Source organism: Tachyglossus aculeatus, chromosome 18, assembly GCF_015852505.1.
Source record: "Tachyglossus aculeatus isolate mTacAcu1 chromosome 18, mTacAcu1.pri, whole genome shotgun sequence".
Lineage (NCBI taxonomy): Eukaryota > Metazoa > Chordata > Mammalia > Monotremata > Tachyglossidae > Tachyglossus > Tachyglossus aculeatus.
The window spans coordinates 3,239,773-3,256,502 of NC_052083.1; the positions used below are offsets into that span (position 1 = coordinate 3,239,773).

At 49.4% G+C, this 16,730-nt stretch overlaps 1 protein-coding gene and 1 non-coding gene across 2 annotated transcripts in view; both read right to left on the reverse strand.

Moving 5' to 3' along the window:
- TMEM65 (transmembrane protein 65) overlaps positions 1–8,943 on the reverse strand; it is a 30,733-nt gene extending 21,790 nt beyond the window's left edge. The window contains exon 1 of the mRNA XM_038760208.1: positions 8,734–8,943. Coding sequence (XP_038616136.1) covers positions 8,734–8,851 — 118 coding nt within the window. The 5' untranslated portion in view covers positions 8,852–8,943. The remainder of the gene's footprint in view (positions 1–8,733) is intronic.
- A 6,944-nt stretch (positions 8,944–15,887) lies between these two features.
- On the reverse strand, positions 15,888–16,025 carry LOC119940446. Its single transcript, XR_005454923.1, has one exon. It is a non-coding gene; the product is annotated as a small nucleolar RNA SNORA7 (small nucleolar RNA).
- Positions 16,026–16,730: the final 705 nt, after the last annotated feature.

Sequence of the window (16,730 nt, forward strand, 5' to 3'; positions counted from 1 at the left end):
TGCCTGAGGTCGGCAGATGGACAAAAATCCCACTTTTGTCCATGGCAATAAGGAGTTTCAGAAGCTTGATGTTGGCAAAGCCAATTCATAAGGGGTGGTAAGGCAACAGCGGTAGCAAGCACTAGTGCAATCACTGCCTCTGCTACCAAAGGGGCTCCTTTCCCAGCCGGCCCAGGGAAAAGTGGAACTTTTCACCGGTCCTGCCTTACACCCGTGGGTAGCTGGATAGCAGGGGGGATCCGGACATACGTGACCACTCCCCGACTTCAGGCAGGCCATCTGGTCACCTTGAGCTAGCGGGAGCCGCGACCGGCTGCTGCTTTAAACCGAACATGTCCGGTGTCTTGGAGGGTTTGCGTGGTATTGAGTGTCCCAGGGCCTGCTGCCCTGCCTGCCTGCCTGTCAGTCTTGCCTTTTCTCCCCCGTCTCCCTTTTCGGCCTGTCTTCCACTTTCACTGCCTTTTCTCCCCTCTGTCACCTGTCCAAGGCTTGGACCCCACCACTCCATCCTCAGAGTCCCCCCTCCTGTCTCTTTTTGTACTCGATCCATCACTGTTATACACTGAACGCTTACTGTGTGTGCAGCACTGTACTAAGCGCTTGGGAGAGTACGACAGAGTTGGCTGACACGATCCCTGCCCATGAGTTTACAGAAACAGTGGGGTTCAGTGGAAAGAACAAGGGCTTGGGAGTTAGAGGTGGTGGGTTCTAATCCCCGCTCTTCCACTTGTCAGCTGTGTGACTTTGGTTAAGTCGCTTAACTTCTCTGTGCCTCAGTTATCTCATCTGCAAAATGGGGATTGGGGACAACCTGATTACCTTGTATCTACCCCAGCACTCAAAACAGTGCTTGGCACATAGTAAGCACTTAACAAATCCAATTATTTTTTTTTATTTCCTGAGCGCTAAGAAAAATGCCCATTTTATGCATGCTAACTCCCATACCACAATCTGTCTGTTGTCTGTTGACTTTAACAAGCCTTCACATTAAAGAGGGGGACAAATTAAGTATCCCCACATTACCCATAAGACTGACTATGCAGGTATGAAAATACAACTTCCTTTAGTATTGGTAAGCAAAGGTGTACATTTTCCTTTGAACTCTGAAAAAAAGAGCAAGGTGTCCACGAAGCACATGACGATCGTTAGCAATCTCTCATTCCTTCCCAGGTTATGTATTTTACAAATCTGCATAGGTAGTGAGAGTCTGTTCCCTCACAGTGACACTTAAACAGCTCTACTGCTCTATGAAGAGGAATTGTTGGTACAAGTCTGAAGAGGCCCTGAAGCACATTCGTATTTACATTTCTCTTTGCTACATTGGAGAGAATGGAGAGAAGCGGCGCTGTTCACAATCAGAGAAAAGAATGATGGTTTAAGAGACTAGGTTGACTCACTTTAATATCCTGGACCTACCGGTACCAAGTATGATAAAAATGCATGTCACAAGGTCACTCTAAAAAATAAACACCAATTATAAAGTACTTTGAAGACAATGAATGGGTTAATTCCTTTAAGCCCACTTAAATTTTATTTGAAGAGAATGTATTTAGCTCCAATCTGCTAAGGGTTTTCATTTGAACATTCTCACTATTTCTTGAATTTTCACTAAATTAGCCTGAGGAGAGAATTTGGTTGTTCTCTAGAGCCCATCCCCTCCCGCCCCCCCGCCCCGTTTTTTTACAGTGCCAGATACAAGAGGGCATTCACAAAAACACATTGTGGTTGCAAAGACAATTCAAATATGTACTTATGAAGCCAAACACTCCCCCCCCCCTAATCATTTTTATACTCTGCTGGTCTACTTCAAAAGGTAGAGAAGCATTGGAATGGTTCCCAAAGGCTAATTTTTGCTGCCACTTGGAGCCAGATTTTCATAGTAATACAAGTAGCAGCAGCATTTATCGAGCGGTGCACTGAGCTTGGGAAGTCCAGATTAACCAAGTGATATGTTCCCTGCCTACAGAGAGCTTACTTCCTGGTGGGGTACCTAAAGACCTGCGTGGGTCGGCTTGGGTCCAAGGATCGTGACCCAGGGGGTCCAGGCCCTGAACTGCAACCCTGGTAGAACGCGATGCTGGGAATTAAGCTGCACATTAACTTTCTGGCTGAAATCCATTCTGGCAGCAGCCCAGTTTCAGGGATCCCTCCCTTTCCACCTGTGTTGGAGGTCTGGAAGCCCTGTCTTCCCCCGCAGGAAACGACTGTAAGCTCATTACGGGCAGAGTGTCTGCTAATTCTGCTTTGTTGTTCTCTCCCGAGAGCCTAATACGGTGTTCTGCACACAGCAAGCACTCAGTAAGTACCACTGATGGATGGAGGGAGCGTCTGACCCCAGCCTTTGGACATCCATAGTCCAGCAAGGAGTGAGATGGTCTCCTGGAAGGAAGGTGTGTGTGTGTGGGGGGGTGTCTTCCATTTCTGCCAGTCAATGGATTTGGCAGCTGACAATCAATGGAATTTACTTAGCACTTACTGGATACAGAGCACTGTACTAAGCACTTGGGACAGTACAACAGAGCTGGGAGACACGTTCCCCGCCCACGAGGAGCTGACAGTCCAGAAACAAGCTAACTGATGCACATCCAACAACTGGAGTACCTCCAGTTTAGTCTGCACATTGATACATTACAGTAAGTGGAATCCTAGTGATTTGAAAGTTTCTCAGTTCCTCAATACTACCAGGGACAAACAACCCACACACATGGAGAATCTGCCCCAATTCTTTCTCAATCCTCTCTTCCTCTCCCCCTTCTCCTCCCAACTAGATGCCTTGCAACGCCTCATGAATTGATGGTGTGTGACTCTGTAAGTGTAGTGTGAGTCACTATTGGTTGCTGCTGATAATGAGAAAAAAAAATCCACTTTTAAGAATTATTAAAGAGGTCTTAAAACTTTCAACTTCGGCTACAATAAATTGTTTGGCCTCAGGTCGAATTCTAAAGCACGCTCTTGAATGTACATTTTTACCTGGCTGTTCAAATCAAGGAGGATGAGCTTGCTCCACTGTGGAGAATTAAAGAGTGTTCCGATCATTTTCACGGAACGGCTGAGAAACCTGAGTTTAAAAAAGCAGAGTAGTGGGCAGTTTCCTTCGAAGACCCTGTCCCCGCAGGACACTATACAAATAGGGCTCCCAAGGGCAAAAGAGTGGCAACCAGAGGGTACACTGCTGCCTGGGGAATTCAGGGCGGACATCAGAAGACGGGATGGGAGGTCCTTATCGCCTCTAAATGCCAAAGCACAACTGCATTGAGGGGTCCACCCGGAGGCAGGGCGAGAGTCCAAAGGAAAAGACACCTGCACCAAAATCAGTGCCCTAAACTCACACTTTAGGTTTTTTCACAGATTCACTTTTTAAGCAAGTTACGGGTTAAGTCCCTTGAATAATCACCTGATCTTGGATCTTTATAAACGCTTTCAGAATCTCATGCTATACGCCAGCTGTCAAAGTAATGTTTTGTTTTTCTCAATCCTTCTACGGCACCTCATCCCTGGGGAGTAGCGAGAGGCAGGGCTTTTTAGATCCCTGTGACCGCCGAGGAAGCACAGATTGCAAACCTGGCTTACCTGGTGGATTCCCCACAGATCAATGGGGATCAGAGGGGAGAAGCAGGAAACCTCCATCAGACATAAGCCACCCCAAACCCTCATCCTCCCCTAAGGATGGGCTCCCCAGGACCCCCCAGGACCCCCCTACCCCATCCCCCATGGCTCTTCCTTATTGCCTGGAGTACAAGCGTCCTTGGCCGACCTCATCCCCTACTTCCACCACCGATGAAGACTTGCAGGTTCTTCACTGCAGTGGAAGTCTGCTATTTACGCAAGCCGGCAATTTGGGATTCCAAAATTCTAGTCCGTCTACAATTTCTAAGGGTCAATCCTTAAACATGAAACCGAGTTAGAAGCAATTTCCAGATACCTGTGTTTACCCAGGGACATAACAAAGAGACATAAGAGATGATTTTGGCAACCGTATCATTTCCTTTTCACTATTCGGGTACATCTCTTCTCTGGAGCTTTTTTTAATGAAATATCTAACCACCTCTTTTGGACTCTTGCACATAGGAAGTGTCTTTTTTATTGTCATCTGTTTAGTGCTTATTACGTACCAAGTAGATTCAATCAATTTAATCGTATTTACTGAGCGCTTACTGTGTGCAGAGCACTGTACTAAGCGCTTGGATACGTGTTAATCGAGTCAGACACAGTCCCTGTTCTACATGGGGCTCACAGTCTAAGTAGGAGGGAGAAAAGGTAATGAATCCTCAGTTTACAGTTGAGGAAACTGAGGCACAGAGAAGTCAAGTGATTTGCCCAAGGTCACACGGCAGATAAGTGACAGAGCCGGCATTAAAACCCAGGTCCTCTTACTCCTAGGTCCACTAGACCACACTGCTTCCCACCCTTACCTGTCTTAATTAAGTCACTTCAAAGGTTGCAGGATTAAAAGCGTTCTTCCCCCGGGCCCCCCTTAATTGTAGCTGATCTCTTAAAGAGGTCTCTAACAGCTGTTAACATTAAAGATTACTTCTAAATTTTAAAATAGCATTTTTACACATTTTAAACAGCGATACTAATAATAATAATGATGGTATGTTAAGCGCTTACTATGTGCAAAGCACTGTTCTAAGCGCTGGATGTCAAGGCATGCCACAAAATCTCTTTAAGAGAAACCTAACCTACCAATTTTGAGTTTGGCCGTGTTATAACTGATCAGATAAATATCGACTGATGCTTGAAATTAATATTTAGAAGAAAGTTAATTCCCTGACTGGAGCAGGCAGATAAGGCTAACCCATGATGACTCCCAATACTTCTAGAGTTTATTCTGGATTTCCAAAGTAAAACTTTACCACATATCCAGGAATGCCTTTTCTTGGAGTAGCCAAGACAGACTTCTTTATGCCACTGGAAATCTTACAGTGAGCATGCTGCAATAAGGGGCAGCTTTATTTGTCCAAAATAGCCGAGATTTGAATAGTTCAAGCCAATATCGGAGGTTATTTTTAACTATTAATTCTAAAGGACTAGTAAAAGAAAAATGCACCAGTAGTATAATTTTCACTTGCTTAGCTAACTTAATTTCTCTAATTATTATGTTTTTCTAATGCTTCTTTAAAAATATAACATGCTTTTTTTTTTAACGTATGCAATATGAGCAGCCATTCATATTTACAAACTAAAACCTTGGCTAACATTAAGAATCCTATTAGTGGTAACGTTAGGGAATGACAATTTAAATCCAAGACTTTTCTATATTGTTATGGGGATTTATTTTGTTACATCGGCCCGCGAGCTCCCTTCTGGCTCTAGGATTCTGAAGAGAGCATGGGCATCCTTTAATTTCTCCACTAAACAGTCTTCCAAATAGGACTGTAAATTTCTAAATATCAGTTTGGAAAGGGTAAAACTTTACAACTCCACTACACGTCAGTACTGCTGTCAAATGAAAATCTTTCTGAAGAATTTGAAAATTCAGCTTCAACTTGTTCAGTTCCACTGTGGAAAGGGCTTTTCAAGAATTACTGCACACTATCAGCAGGTTTTTCTAGCAGATCTCACAACAGGCGTCCCAATGTCTATATATATATATATATATATATATATATATATATATATATATATATATATATATATATCGCATACACCACAAACGTTTCAGGGTGGCTATATACGTATAAACCAGCACAGAAACACGTCCTGTTGTGATTGCACATGCAGAATTCAGGAATAAGCCACTCTCCAAATACACGACTAACTTATTTGCCTTTTCAGACATATATTTGGAATGGTGAGCATTTTAATATGCACTGATGGGCAAGGCTATGCACCTCTGCACGTACAAGGGTGCATTTTTATCCAGATAATAGTCGCGACTAAATCGTGAGCACTTTTCATGCGTGTTGATCCGAATTTTCATCACCTTAATTTGCAGGTGCTGCCCAGAGTGAAATGCAGGTGAATGTAAATACTGGAATCACGGGATACTATAAATCATTCTACAATCCCCTGCGGCCAAAAAAACTCAACTGATAAAACGATTCCAAATGGGGTCAAAGAGTTAATCTACCGTGATTTTATAGCTAGTATAATGAGGTAACGTAAACGATGCTTTGCAAAACAACTGACAAAATAAACCATGTGCATGCACCTTCAACAACCCTACCCCAAATCGAGGTATGTTGAAGTTTTGGTTTTTTTTAAATGAATGGTCAATGGCCTTGAGAACAACAGCATATCCTACTGAAAGACATAAGGAACATTCAAAGCATTCTCACATTTCTATAACTGTATTTTCTGCACATCGCACTTTTCCAAGTCACCCAAGGAGAGAAAAGCAGTTCCGACTCACTGCGTCCTCACTCTTTCAATATCCTTTCGGCTGCAGCTTTTCCATAAAGATGCTGGAATACCGCTTTATATAGCCCTGCTTTATATAGCGCTCCCTTTAAAATCCCCAACGACAACACCGGTCGGCCTACACTTCTGGCTTTAACTCTGTGATCGGTGGTTTGTTTTTTCCCCCGTTTCCTCTCTGGGCCTTTCCTCTAGAAAAGTGGGGCACCGTTTCGGAATTCTCTCCTTTCTATCTTTCGTGTTCTCCCTTTCCTCGCACCTCCCAAGAAACCCTATGGGAAGCATTCCTTTACCGGGCATCCTCAACCTTAGATGTCCTACACGGAGTAGCTCAGAGCATCCTTGGGTACGAAGGAAGTCACTTTTGGCTGGAAGGGGCAGTGAAGGGGATTGAGACTGTGAGTCCCATGTAGGACAGGGATTGGGCCCAACCTGGTTTACCTGTATTCACCCCTGTGCTTAGTACAGTGCCTGACGCATGGTAAGCGCTTAACCAATACCAGAATTATTAATTATTACTCTAAAAACAAATGATCCCCCACCCCACAAGATGCGTCTTCCCACCTGGTCGATGGGTTTGCCCCGGCAGCTGGCTACCGCGTTCCTTCACTGTAAGTTTGTCACAGGCAGGGAACACGTCTGCTAATTCTGTTGCACTGCGCTCTCCCGGGCGCTCAGTACAGTGCTCTGCACCTAGTCAGCGCTCGGTAAACAGCAGTGATGGATTGACTCTGTGAGGGTGGGAGACCTAACCGGGCACTTGGGTGGCACTCAAGTCCTAGCCCCAGAGAGCATGGGCACCACTTCTCCGAGGCAGCAAACGGGGCTTCAGTTGAGCCTTGTAGGTCGAGATGTCTACTACTACTATTATTAATTGTATTTATTGAGCACTTACTATGTGCAAAGCACTGTACCAAGTGCTTGGGAGAGTGCCAGGGGGGTGCCTCTTGCTCCCAGGCAGACTTCTCAACCTGCCTAACTTGCTCCCCGAGATGGTAAGAAGGGGGGAAGGGGAAAGGGATGGAGGAGAAAGGGATGGGGAAGAAGTGGATAGGGCAGGGGATAGGGAAGGAGAAGGCGATGGGAAAGAAGCGGTTAGGGCAGGGGGAGGGGATGGGGAAGGAGAAGGGGAAAGAGATTCATTCATTCAGTCGTATTTATTGAGCGCTTACTGTGTGCAGAGCACTGGACTAAGCGCTTGGGAAGTCCAAGTCGGCAACATCTAGAGACGGTCCCTACCCAACAGCGGGCTCACAGTCTAGAAGGGGGGGCCAGACAACAAAACATATTAACAAAATAAAATAAATAGAATAAATATGTACAAGTAAAATAAAGCAATAAATCCGTACAAACATATATACATATATATAGGTGATGTGGGGAGGGGAAGGAAGGGGAGAGGAAGGAGGGGGCTCGGTCCGGGGAGGTGAGCTCTCAGTAGGGCTTTGAAGGGAGATGGGGAAGGAAGAAGTGGTTAGGGAAGGGAGAAGGGGATGGGAAGGGAGAAGAGGATGGGGGAGAAGGGGATGGAGAAGGGGATGGAGAAGGGAAAAAGGGGATGGGGAAGGGAAAAAGGGGATGGGGAAGGGAAAAAGGGGATGGAGAAGGGAAAAAGGGGACGGGGAAGGGAAAAAGGGGATGGGGAAGGGAAAAAGGGGATGGAGAAGGGAAAAAGGGGATGGGGAAGGGAAAAAGGGGATGGAGAAGGGAAAAAGGGGGTGGAGAAGGGAAAAAGGGGATGGAGAAGGGGATGGGGAAGGGAAAGGGGATGGGGCTAAGGGGTGGAGAAGGGAAAGGGGATGGGGAAGGGGAGAGGGATGGGGAAGGAGAAGGGGACAGAGGTGGAGAAGGGAATGGAGAGGGAGATGGGGAAGGGGAAGGGGAAAGGGCAGGGCCCGGCGATGGGTCCGGGTGTAGGAGAAGCAGCGTGTCTCAGTGGATAGAGCCCGGGCTTGGGAGTCGGAGGTCGTGGGTTCAAATCCCGGCTCCGCCAACTGTCAGTTGTGTGACTGTCACTTCACTTCACTTGAAGTGACTTCAAGTCACTTCACTTCTCTGTGCCCCAGTGACCTCATCCGTCAAATGGGGCTGAAGCCTGTGAGCCCCCCGCGGGACAACCCGGTCACCTTGCAACCTCCCCGGCGCTTAGAACAGCGCTCTGCACACAGTAGGCGCTTCCTAAATGCCGTCGTTATTACTATTCTTCTTCTTCTTGTCGTCGTCGTTGCGGTGTGGTGGCGGTGTGTGTGATCACCATCATCACCATCAATCGCATTTACTGAGCGCTCACGATGTGCAGAGCACTGGACTAAGCGCTTGGGAAGTGCAAGGCGGCGACCCGTGACGCTGTGTGTGCCGGGTCCGGCCGCTCACCCTGCGCGATGGCGATGGACTCGAAGCGGTGCAGCTCCCGGAGGAGGCAGGTCCTCTCGGTGGAGTGCAGGCTGTAGATGAAGTCCCGGGCGGCCTGCGCGCTGTTCAGCGCCTCCATGGGCTCCCTCTTCGGGTGCGTGCCCAGGCCGCGGGCCGCGGCGGCGGGGGCCGGGGCCGGGACACGGAGGAGGGACACGGGCCCCGGCCCGAAGGGGAGGCCGAGGCCGGGCCGGGGCCGGGCCCGCACCAGGGGCAGCAGGCGCCACATGCTCCGCGGGCCCGGCTCGGGGGGGGGGGGGGGTCCGGCTCGGGGCCGCCGACAGGCCGAGCCCCCCGGGCCGCCCGCTCCTCCCGCTCCTCCCTCCCTCCCTCCCGGGCCTCCGCCCACCGCTACAACTTTGTGCGCGGCCCGGAGCGCGGGGGGCGGAGCGCGGCCGGCTCCCTTCCCTTGATCCCTCCTCCGTTCCCTCGTCCCGTTTCCGGCGGTGCCCGGAGCCCCGCGTTCGGTGGCCGGCGCCCGGTGCCGCGCGGCCGACCCCCCGGGCCCCCAGTGGGCGGTGCCCGCTAGGGGGCGCGGCCGGAGGCGGGGACGCGCCTGCGCACCAAGCCGCCCTCAGCCCCACGCGCTCCCGACCGCGGCCAGCGGGGGGCGCGCCGCCTTCCCTCCCGCCCGCGGCCAGCAGGGGACGCACCGCCTTTCCCTCCCACCCGCGGCCAGCGGGGGACGCGCCGCCTTTCCCTCCCACCCGCGGCCAGCAGGGGGCGCGCCGCCTTTCCCTCCCTCCCTCCTTCCCTCCTTCCCGCCCGCGGCCAGCAGGGGACGCGCCGCCCCTCCTCCCTCCCTCCTTCCCGCGCTCCCGACCACGGCCAGCGGGGGGTGCGCTGTCTCTCACTCCCGGCCGCGGCCAGCGGAGGGGGGGGCTTGGTGCCCCTCCCGCGCGGCCTCGGCCAGCAGGGGGCGCGCCGCCTTTCCCTCACTCCCTCCCTCCCGGCCGCGGCCAGCAGGGGGCGCGCCGCCTTTCCCTCCCTCCCTCCCTCCCGGCCTCGGCCAGCAGGGGGCGCGCCGCCTTTCCTTCCCTCCCTCCCTCCCTCCCGGCCGCGGCCAGCAGGGGGCGCGCCTTTCCTTCCCTCCCTCCCTCCCTCCCGACCGCGGCCAGCAGGGGGCGCGCCGCCTTTCCCTCCCTCCCTCCCTCCCTCCCGGCCGCGGCCAGCAGGGGGCGCGCCGCCTTTCCCTCCCTCCCTCCCTCCCGGCCGCGGCCAGCAGGGGGCGCGCCGCCTTTCCCTCCCTCCCTCCCTCCCGGCCGCGGCCAGCAGGGGGCGCGCCGCCTTTCCCTCCCTCCCTCCCTCCCTCCCGGCCGCGGCCAGCAGGGGGCGCGCCGCCTTTCCCCTCCCTCCCTCCCGGCCTCGGCCAGCAGGGGGCGCGCAGCCTTTCCCTCCCTCCCTCCCAGCCGCGGCCAGCAGGGGGCGCGCCGCCTTTCCCTCCCTCCCTTCGGGCCGCGGCCAGCAGGGGGCGCGCCGCCTTTCCCTCCCTCCCTCCCTCCCGACCGCGGCCAGCAGGGGGCGCCCTCGGCGAGTCCCTCCCTCTCGCTACAACGCGCCCCCTCTGAGCGCCCCGAACCGAACCGTCAGTCAATCCCACAATCGATCCGTCGATTGAGGCATCCAGTCCTACTTACTGAGCACCTAACGCTGTGCAGAGCTCTGTACTGAGCGCTGGGGAGAGGACAAGGTAACAGTGGACAGGCACATTCCCTGCCCACACCGAGCTCACAGTCCAGAGGGGGAAACAGGCATTCATATCAATAAATAGGTAAACTAATAAATTATACACAGATCTCTACAGAGGTGCTGTGGGGGTGGGAGGGAGGATGAATGAGGGAGTGAGTCAGAGCGGAGCAGAAGGGAGTGGGAGATTCATTCATTCATTCATTTAATTGTATTTATTGAGCGCTTACTGTGTGCAGAGCACTGTACTAATTCATTCATTCAATCATTTATTGAGTGCTTAATAATAATAATAATAATAATAATGATGGCATTTATTAAGCGCTTACTATGTGCAAACCCCTGTTCTAAGCGCTGGGGAGGTTACAAGATGATCAGGTTGTCCCACAGGGGGCTCACAGTCTTCATCCCCATTTTACAGATGAGGTAACTGAGGCCCAGAGAAGTGAAGTGACTTGCCCAGTCACACAGCTGACAGTTGGTGGAGACGGGATTTGAACCCATGACCTCTGACTCCAAAGCCCGGGCTCCTTCCACTGAGCCACGCCGCTTCTCGTGTGCTTACTGTGTGCAGAGCACTGTATTAAGCATTTATTCATTCAATCTTATTTATTGAGCACTTACTGTGTGCAGAGCACTGTACTAAGCGCTATTCATTCAATCTTGTTTATTGAGCACTTACTGTGTGCAGAGCACTGTACTAAGCGCTCGGGAAGTACAAGTTGGCAACATAGAGACGGTCCCTACCCAACAGCGAGCTCACAGTCTAGAAGGGGGAGACAGACAACAAAACAAAACATATTAACCAAATAAAATAAATGTATTTATTGAGCACTTACTATGTGCTAAGCACTGTTCTAAGCGCTGGGGTAGATACAAGGTAAGCGGGTTGTCCCATGTGGGATTCACAGTCCTAATCCTCATTTTACACTGCTTTTAGAGAAGCAGTGTGGCTCAGTGGAAAGAGCACGGGCTTTGGAGTCAGAGGTCATGGGTTCAAATCCCGGCCCCGCCAATTGTCAGCTGTGTGACTTTGGGCAAGTCGCTTCACTTCTCTGTGCCTCAGTAACCTCATCTGTAAAATGGGGATGAAGACTGTGAGCCCCCCGTGGGACAACCTGATCACCTTGTAACCTCCCCAGTACTTAGAACAGTGCTTTGCACATAGTAAGCGCTTAATAAATGCCATCATTATTATTATTATTATTTTACAGATGAGGTACCTGAGGCCCGGAGAGGTTAAGCGGCTTGCCCAAGGTCACACAGCAGACAAGTGGCAGAGCTGGGATTAGAACCCACAACCTCTGACTCCCAAGCCCAGGCTCTTTCCACTGAGCCACGCTGCTTCTCTTGGAGGAGGACTCAGTCAGGGAAGGCTTCTTGGAGGAGAGGGGCCTTCAATAAGGTTTGAAGGGGGGGAGAGCGATTATCTGTCTCCTCTCTGCGGCAGAGGCCAACCCTGACCCACAAACTGACCCTCCCGGCGAAGGATCGAAAGAGAAATATACAATGTGTTTCTAATACTATTAATAATAATGATAATTGTGGCATGTGTTAAGTGCTTATTATGCGCTGGGCACTCCCAAGTGGGACAACCTGATCACCTTGCATCCTCCCCAGCGCTTAAAATGGTGATTTGCACATAGTAAGTGCTTAACAAACGCCATTATTATTTTATTATTATTATTATTATTATTACTAAGCATTCTCCCTAGTGCTTAGATCAACGGCTCGGGAGATCACTATAAACGTTTCAATGCTATTGCCTTATGGCCGTGAAAAGCAGTTCACAAAACCTGACCACCCCCCACTTTAAGGTCACCAAACTTCAATTCATAAAACAGCCCATAACACACTGAGCCTAGATCATATTCCTTGTCATGGAATCCCGGTTTCCCTCCCAAAATACCGTCGGGAATAAAGGACACAGCCTCCTCAAAGGCAACAGGGAAGGTGACAAGGGTAATCCTTAATCGTTTCATCATTTGCAGAAGCGTTGTGCTCCAAGTCGTTAACCTGTCAGAAATTCAGTACCGAATCGTTTAGTTCTCACATTCTCTTCAACTCAAAATGCTAACAGAACACAGATGAGAACGTTTTTTCCCTCATTTTCCGACCTCACTGGGAGTCCCGAGCGGCATGGCCCAGTCGAAAGAACACGGGCCTGGGAATCCAAAGGACCCGGGTTCTAATTCCGGCTCCGCCACGTGTCTGCTGTGTGACCTTGGACAAATCTCGGTTCCCTATCTGCGAAATAGGGATTAGGACCATGAACCCCATGTGGGACGTGGACCATGTCCAACCCCCAGGAATTAGTACAGTGCCTGGCAGATAGCGCTTAAAGAATGCCATAAAAAAGAGTCTGTAATCACTTGGGTAGTAACTATATGGCATACTCTTTGCTCCCTGAATTTTGCTCATTGCTGGCCGCTTTTATTTTATTTTATTTTTGAATAGCCCACTATCATACCTATAAATTAGCCCCAGAATGTCCCTGGATTCCCAAAGGATTTCTCCAGGCTGGGGTCAGGATTCACCAGCCCTGTTCCTATCCAGACTCCAATTGACCAGAAAGGACCTGACCTCTAACCGCAGAATGAAATACTACTACTAATAATAATTGCGGCATCTGCGAAGTGCTTAGTATGTGCCACGCGCTGTTCTAAGCACTGGGGTGGATACGAGCTTACCGGGTTGGACACGGTCCACGTCCCACATGGGGTTTACAGTCCTAATCTCCCTTTTACAGATGAGGCACAGAAAACTGAAGTGACCTGCCTAAAGTCACACAGCAGACAGGGATTAGAACCCAGGTCCTTCTAACTCCCAAGCCTGTGCTCTAGCCCTAGGCCATGCTGGTTTTCTATGTTCTTTATGGGCAAAGAACATACCTTGGGCTTGTTGTATTTCCCAAGGGCTTAGTGAGAGGCATGGCCCTCAGCAGATGCTAAATAAATCCATTCCTTCTACCCTAGCCATAATAGTAACATCCCACTTGGTGGGATTCACTGTACTAAGAGTTTTGGAAAGTTCTGAATAATGAAGTGACACGTCGCTGCCCCACTAGCAGTGGGTAAAAGAAATGCTCTTTTTTTCCTTTGCCTTGCCAACTGCCAACCCGATTGCCTCCCCAATGCCAGAATTCCTAAACATAAATATTTAGAGGTTTTGAAGAGAGCGAAGCGGGGGTAGACACGTTCCCCGTCCACAACGAGTTTACTGTCAAAGGGAAAGGGGACAGACGTTAATATAAATTATTTAAATTATAGCATTTATAGCTAGGTTCACAAGTGCCATGGGGCTGGGAGTGGGGCGAATGCCAAAAGGCTGAAGGTCACAGATCCAAGTGCATGGATGACACGGAAGGGAGAGAGAGCAATGGAAGGTTGAAGGCTAAAGGGAAAAAAAAAGATGAACATGGAGGTGAACTTCCTAGCGATATCCGAATGAACACCGCTTTTCTCCCAGATGTTCAGGAGGGGACCTTCCGGGTTGGAAGCACTCAATAAACACTATTCTTGATGGCTCAAGTGAAAAGGCATTTCATTTATTCAAATGCATTGAACAATGGCAGTAATCACTCTGGAAATGCTGCTTAAATCAGGCCTAATGAAGAGGAGGAAAACGATCACCGTCCGCCCCACCCCCTTACCGCTTCATCCAGCGCTTGCTCGGGAAGGGAGCCGAGAGATGACTAATAATATCGCTGAAAAATCTGATTTTTTTAATAAGGAAGTGTGAAGACTGCCTTTAACTGAAATCTGAATGCCCAACCCTCAACTGCGGCGTCTAGCTAGCTGATGTGGGTTCAGGGATCTGACACGGCCAGCCAGTTTTCAGTAGGCGCGATTCCATTTAGAATCAATATTTAAATCCTCTTCCGGCTAAATGGAGGCATTCCCGTATAGGCTTATCGTGTTTCTTCTAGCAGTGCAAATGCGTTTTGAAAAGCCACTGCTTTATTTCCATTTCGGCCGTGTTCAAAGTGTAGTTAGGTGAGGAAAGTTAAGAGGAGGAAGATGTAAGGTCTTTGTGAGCGGAGAACGTGATTACCAACTCTGGTGTACTGTACTCTCCCAAGTGCTTAGTGTAGTGGGTGAGAAGCGGAGTGGCCTAGTGGATAGAGCATGGGCGTGGGAGACGACAGAAGGTAATGGGTTCTAATCCTGCCTCTGCCACTTGTCTGCTGTGTGACCTTGGGCAAGCCACTTTACTTCTCTGCGCCTCAGTTACCTCATCTGTAAAACGGGGGTTGAGACCGTGAGCCCCACATGGGACAGGGACTGTGTCCAACTCCATCTGCTTGGATCCACCCCAGTGCTTCAGTACAGCGCTTGGCACATCATAAGTGCTTGACAAACGCCATTATTATCATCATCATCATTATTATTATTATTACAAATATTCCTGGCAGCCAGCAAACCCTAATATAGTCACCGGAGACTAGCAGTAGGGAATCTAATTCTGCACTCTCAGAATTTTTCCTGAAGGCTAAATGATAACAGGCAGAATTTACCCTTAGACTACATAATCGACGTCACACTACTGTCAAAATTTTACCCGAAAAAAATGTGGGACAGCGTCGATTATCATCAATTGTATTTATTGAGCGCTTACTATGTGCAGAGCACTGTACTAAGCACTTGGGAAGTACAAGTTGGCAACATAGAGAGACAGTCCCTACCCAACAGTGGGCTCACAGTCTAAAAGGGGGAGACAGGGAACAAAACCAAACATACTAACAAAATAAAATAAATAGAATAGATATGTACAAGTAAAATAAATAAATAGAGTAATAAATATGTACAAACATATATACAGGTTGTGAACATGTGATTATGTTGTGAATAGTAACTGTTATAATGGGCATGAACACATATATTCATGTACTTTTTTTTTTTTCCAAGCATCCTGGGTGGTGAACTGTTGAGAGGAAGATCTCTCTCATGAACACGCTTAGTACAGTAATAATAATAATAATAATAGCATTTATTAAGCACTTACTATGTGCAAAGCACTGTTCTAAGCGCTGGGGAGGTTACAAGTTGATCAGGTCGTCCCACAGGGGGCTCACAGTCAATCCCCATTTTACAGATGAGGTAACTGAGGCGCAGAGAAGTTAAGTGACTTGCCCAAAGTCACACAGCTGACAGTTGGCGGAGCTGGGATTTGAACCCATGACAGCTGACTCCAAAGCCCGGGCTCTTTCCAGTGAGCCACGCTGCTTCTCCACGCTGCAGTACTCTGCACACAGTAAGTTCTCAATAAATACAATCGAATGAATAAATGAATCTCTCCCAGAACGCCCCACCTCCACCTGCAAACGTTCCGGTAGTGTATCCATAGAGTTTTCTTGGTAAAAATACTGGTAAACTGAGTCTCCTCCGAGTCTCTCCCAAGCCACTGCTGCCCAGCACAGGTGAGTTTTGACCTGTAGCAGATTGCCTTCCGCTCGCTAGCCACTGCCCAAGCTAGGAATGGAATGGATATGCCTCTGCTTGACTCTCCCTCCCGTAGCCGAGACTGGTAGAGGACTAGAAATTTTCCAGGTGCGACCCTGAGAGGGGGTTCTTGGTTGTAGGCTGGTAAATAACTCCGATTTTCTGCAACCACGATGCTGGTCCGGATGGCGGTATCACAATCTGCTAAGTGATTCCTAATTATCCGCAAAGCGAATCAAAATCGTTACCTGTCTTTTTGTGAACAACCGCATCGTCATCAGCAGGAGGCAGTTCCCATGGAGCTGGGAAAGTTTCCTGGTTGATCACTCGGAATTCATACTCCGACTCCAACTTCTAAATCCCTAATTGCATCCTCCGGCAAGATCAGTCCCTTCTCTAGTAGGGATGCATCCTTCTTCCTCTTCTACCTCCTCTTCTCTCACTCAGCCCTCCCCAAACTCCAGTCCCCCCAGACTATTCCCTGACAGTCTCTCTCAGCAGGGAAAAGAGGATTTTCTGGAGGCTGTGATATCAATAATGCAATTCTTCCCTCAACTGCCTCCGTTGAATCGCCATTCGTCAAAATGGTTCAATGCCTGGGGGTAGCTGCAGTAATTGGAAACGGCAACCATTACAACCGCTTTGAATCTCAGAACATCGTCTTGTATCTCCTCCCAATTCACACAAATTTAGATCTTTCGAAACACTGAGTCATTACTGAACGTAAATCCCTGGGTGACTATTGGCCCAGACAGTTAAATCTAATTTTCCTCTTGGTAGTTGCAATGACGGTTTTCCTGGGGAAATTATTCATCGCCTAAATACCTTCAC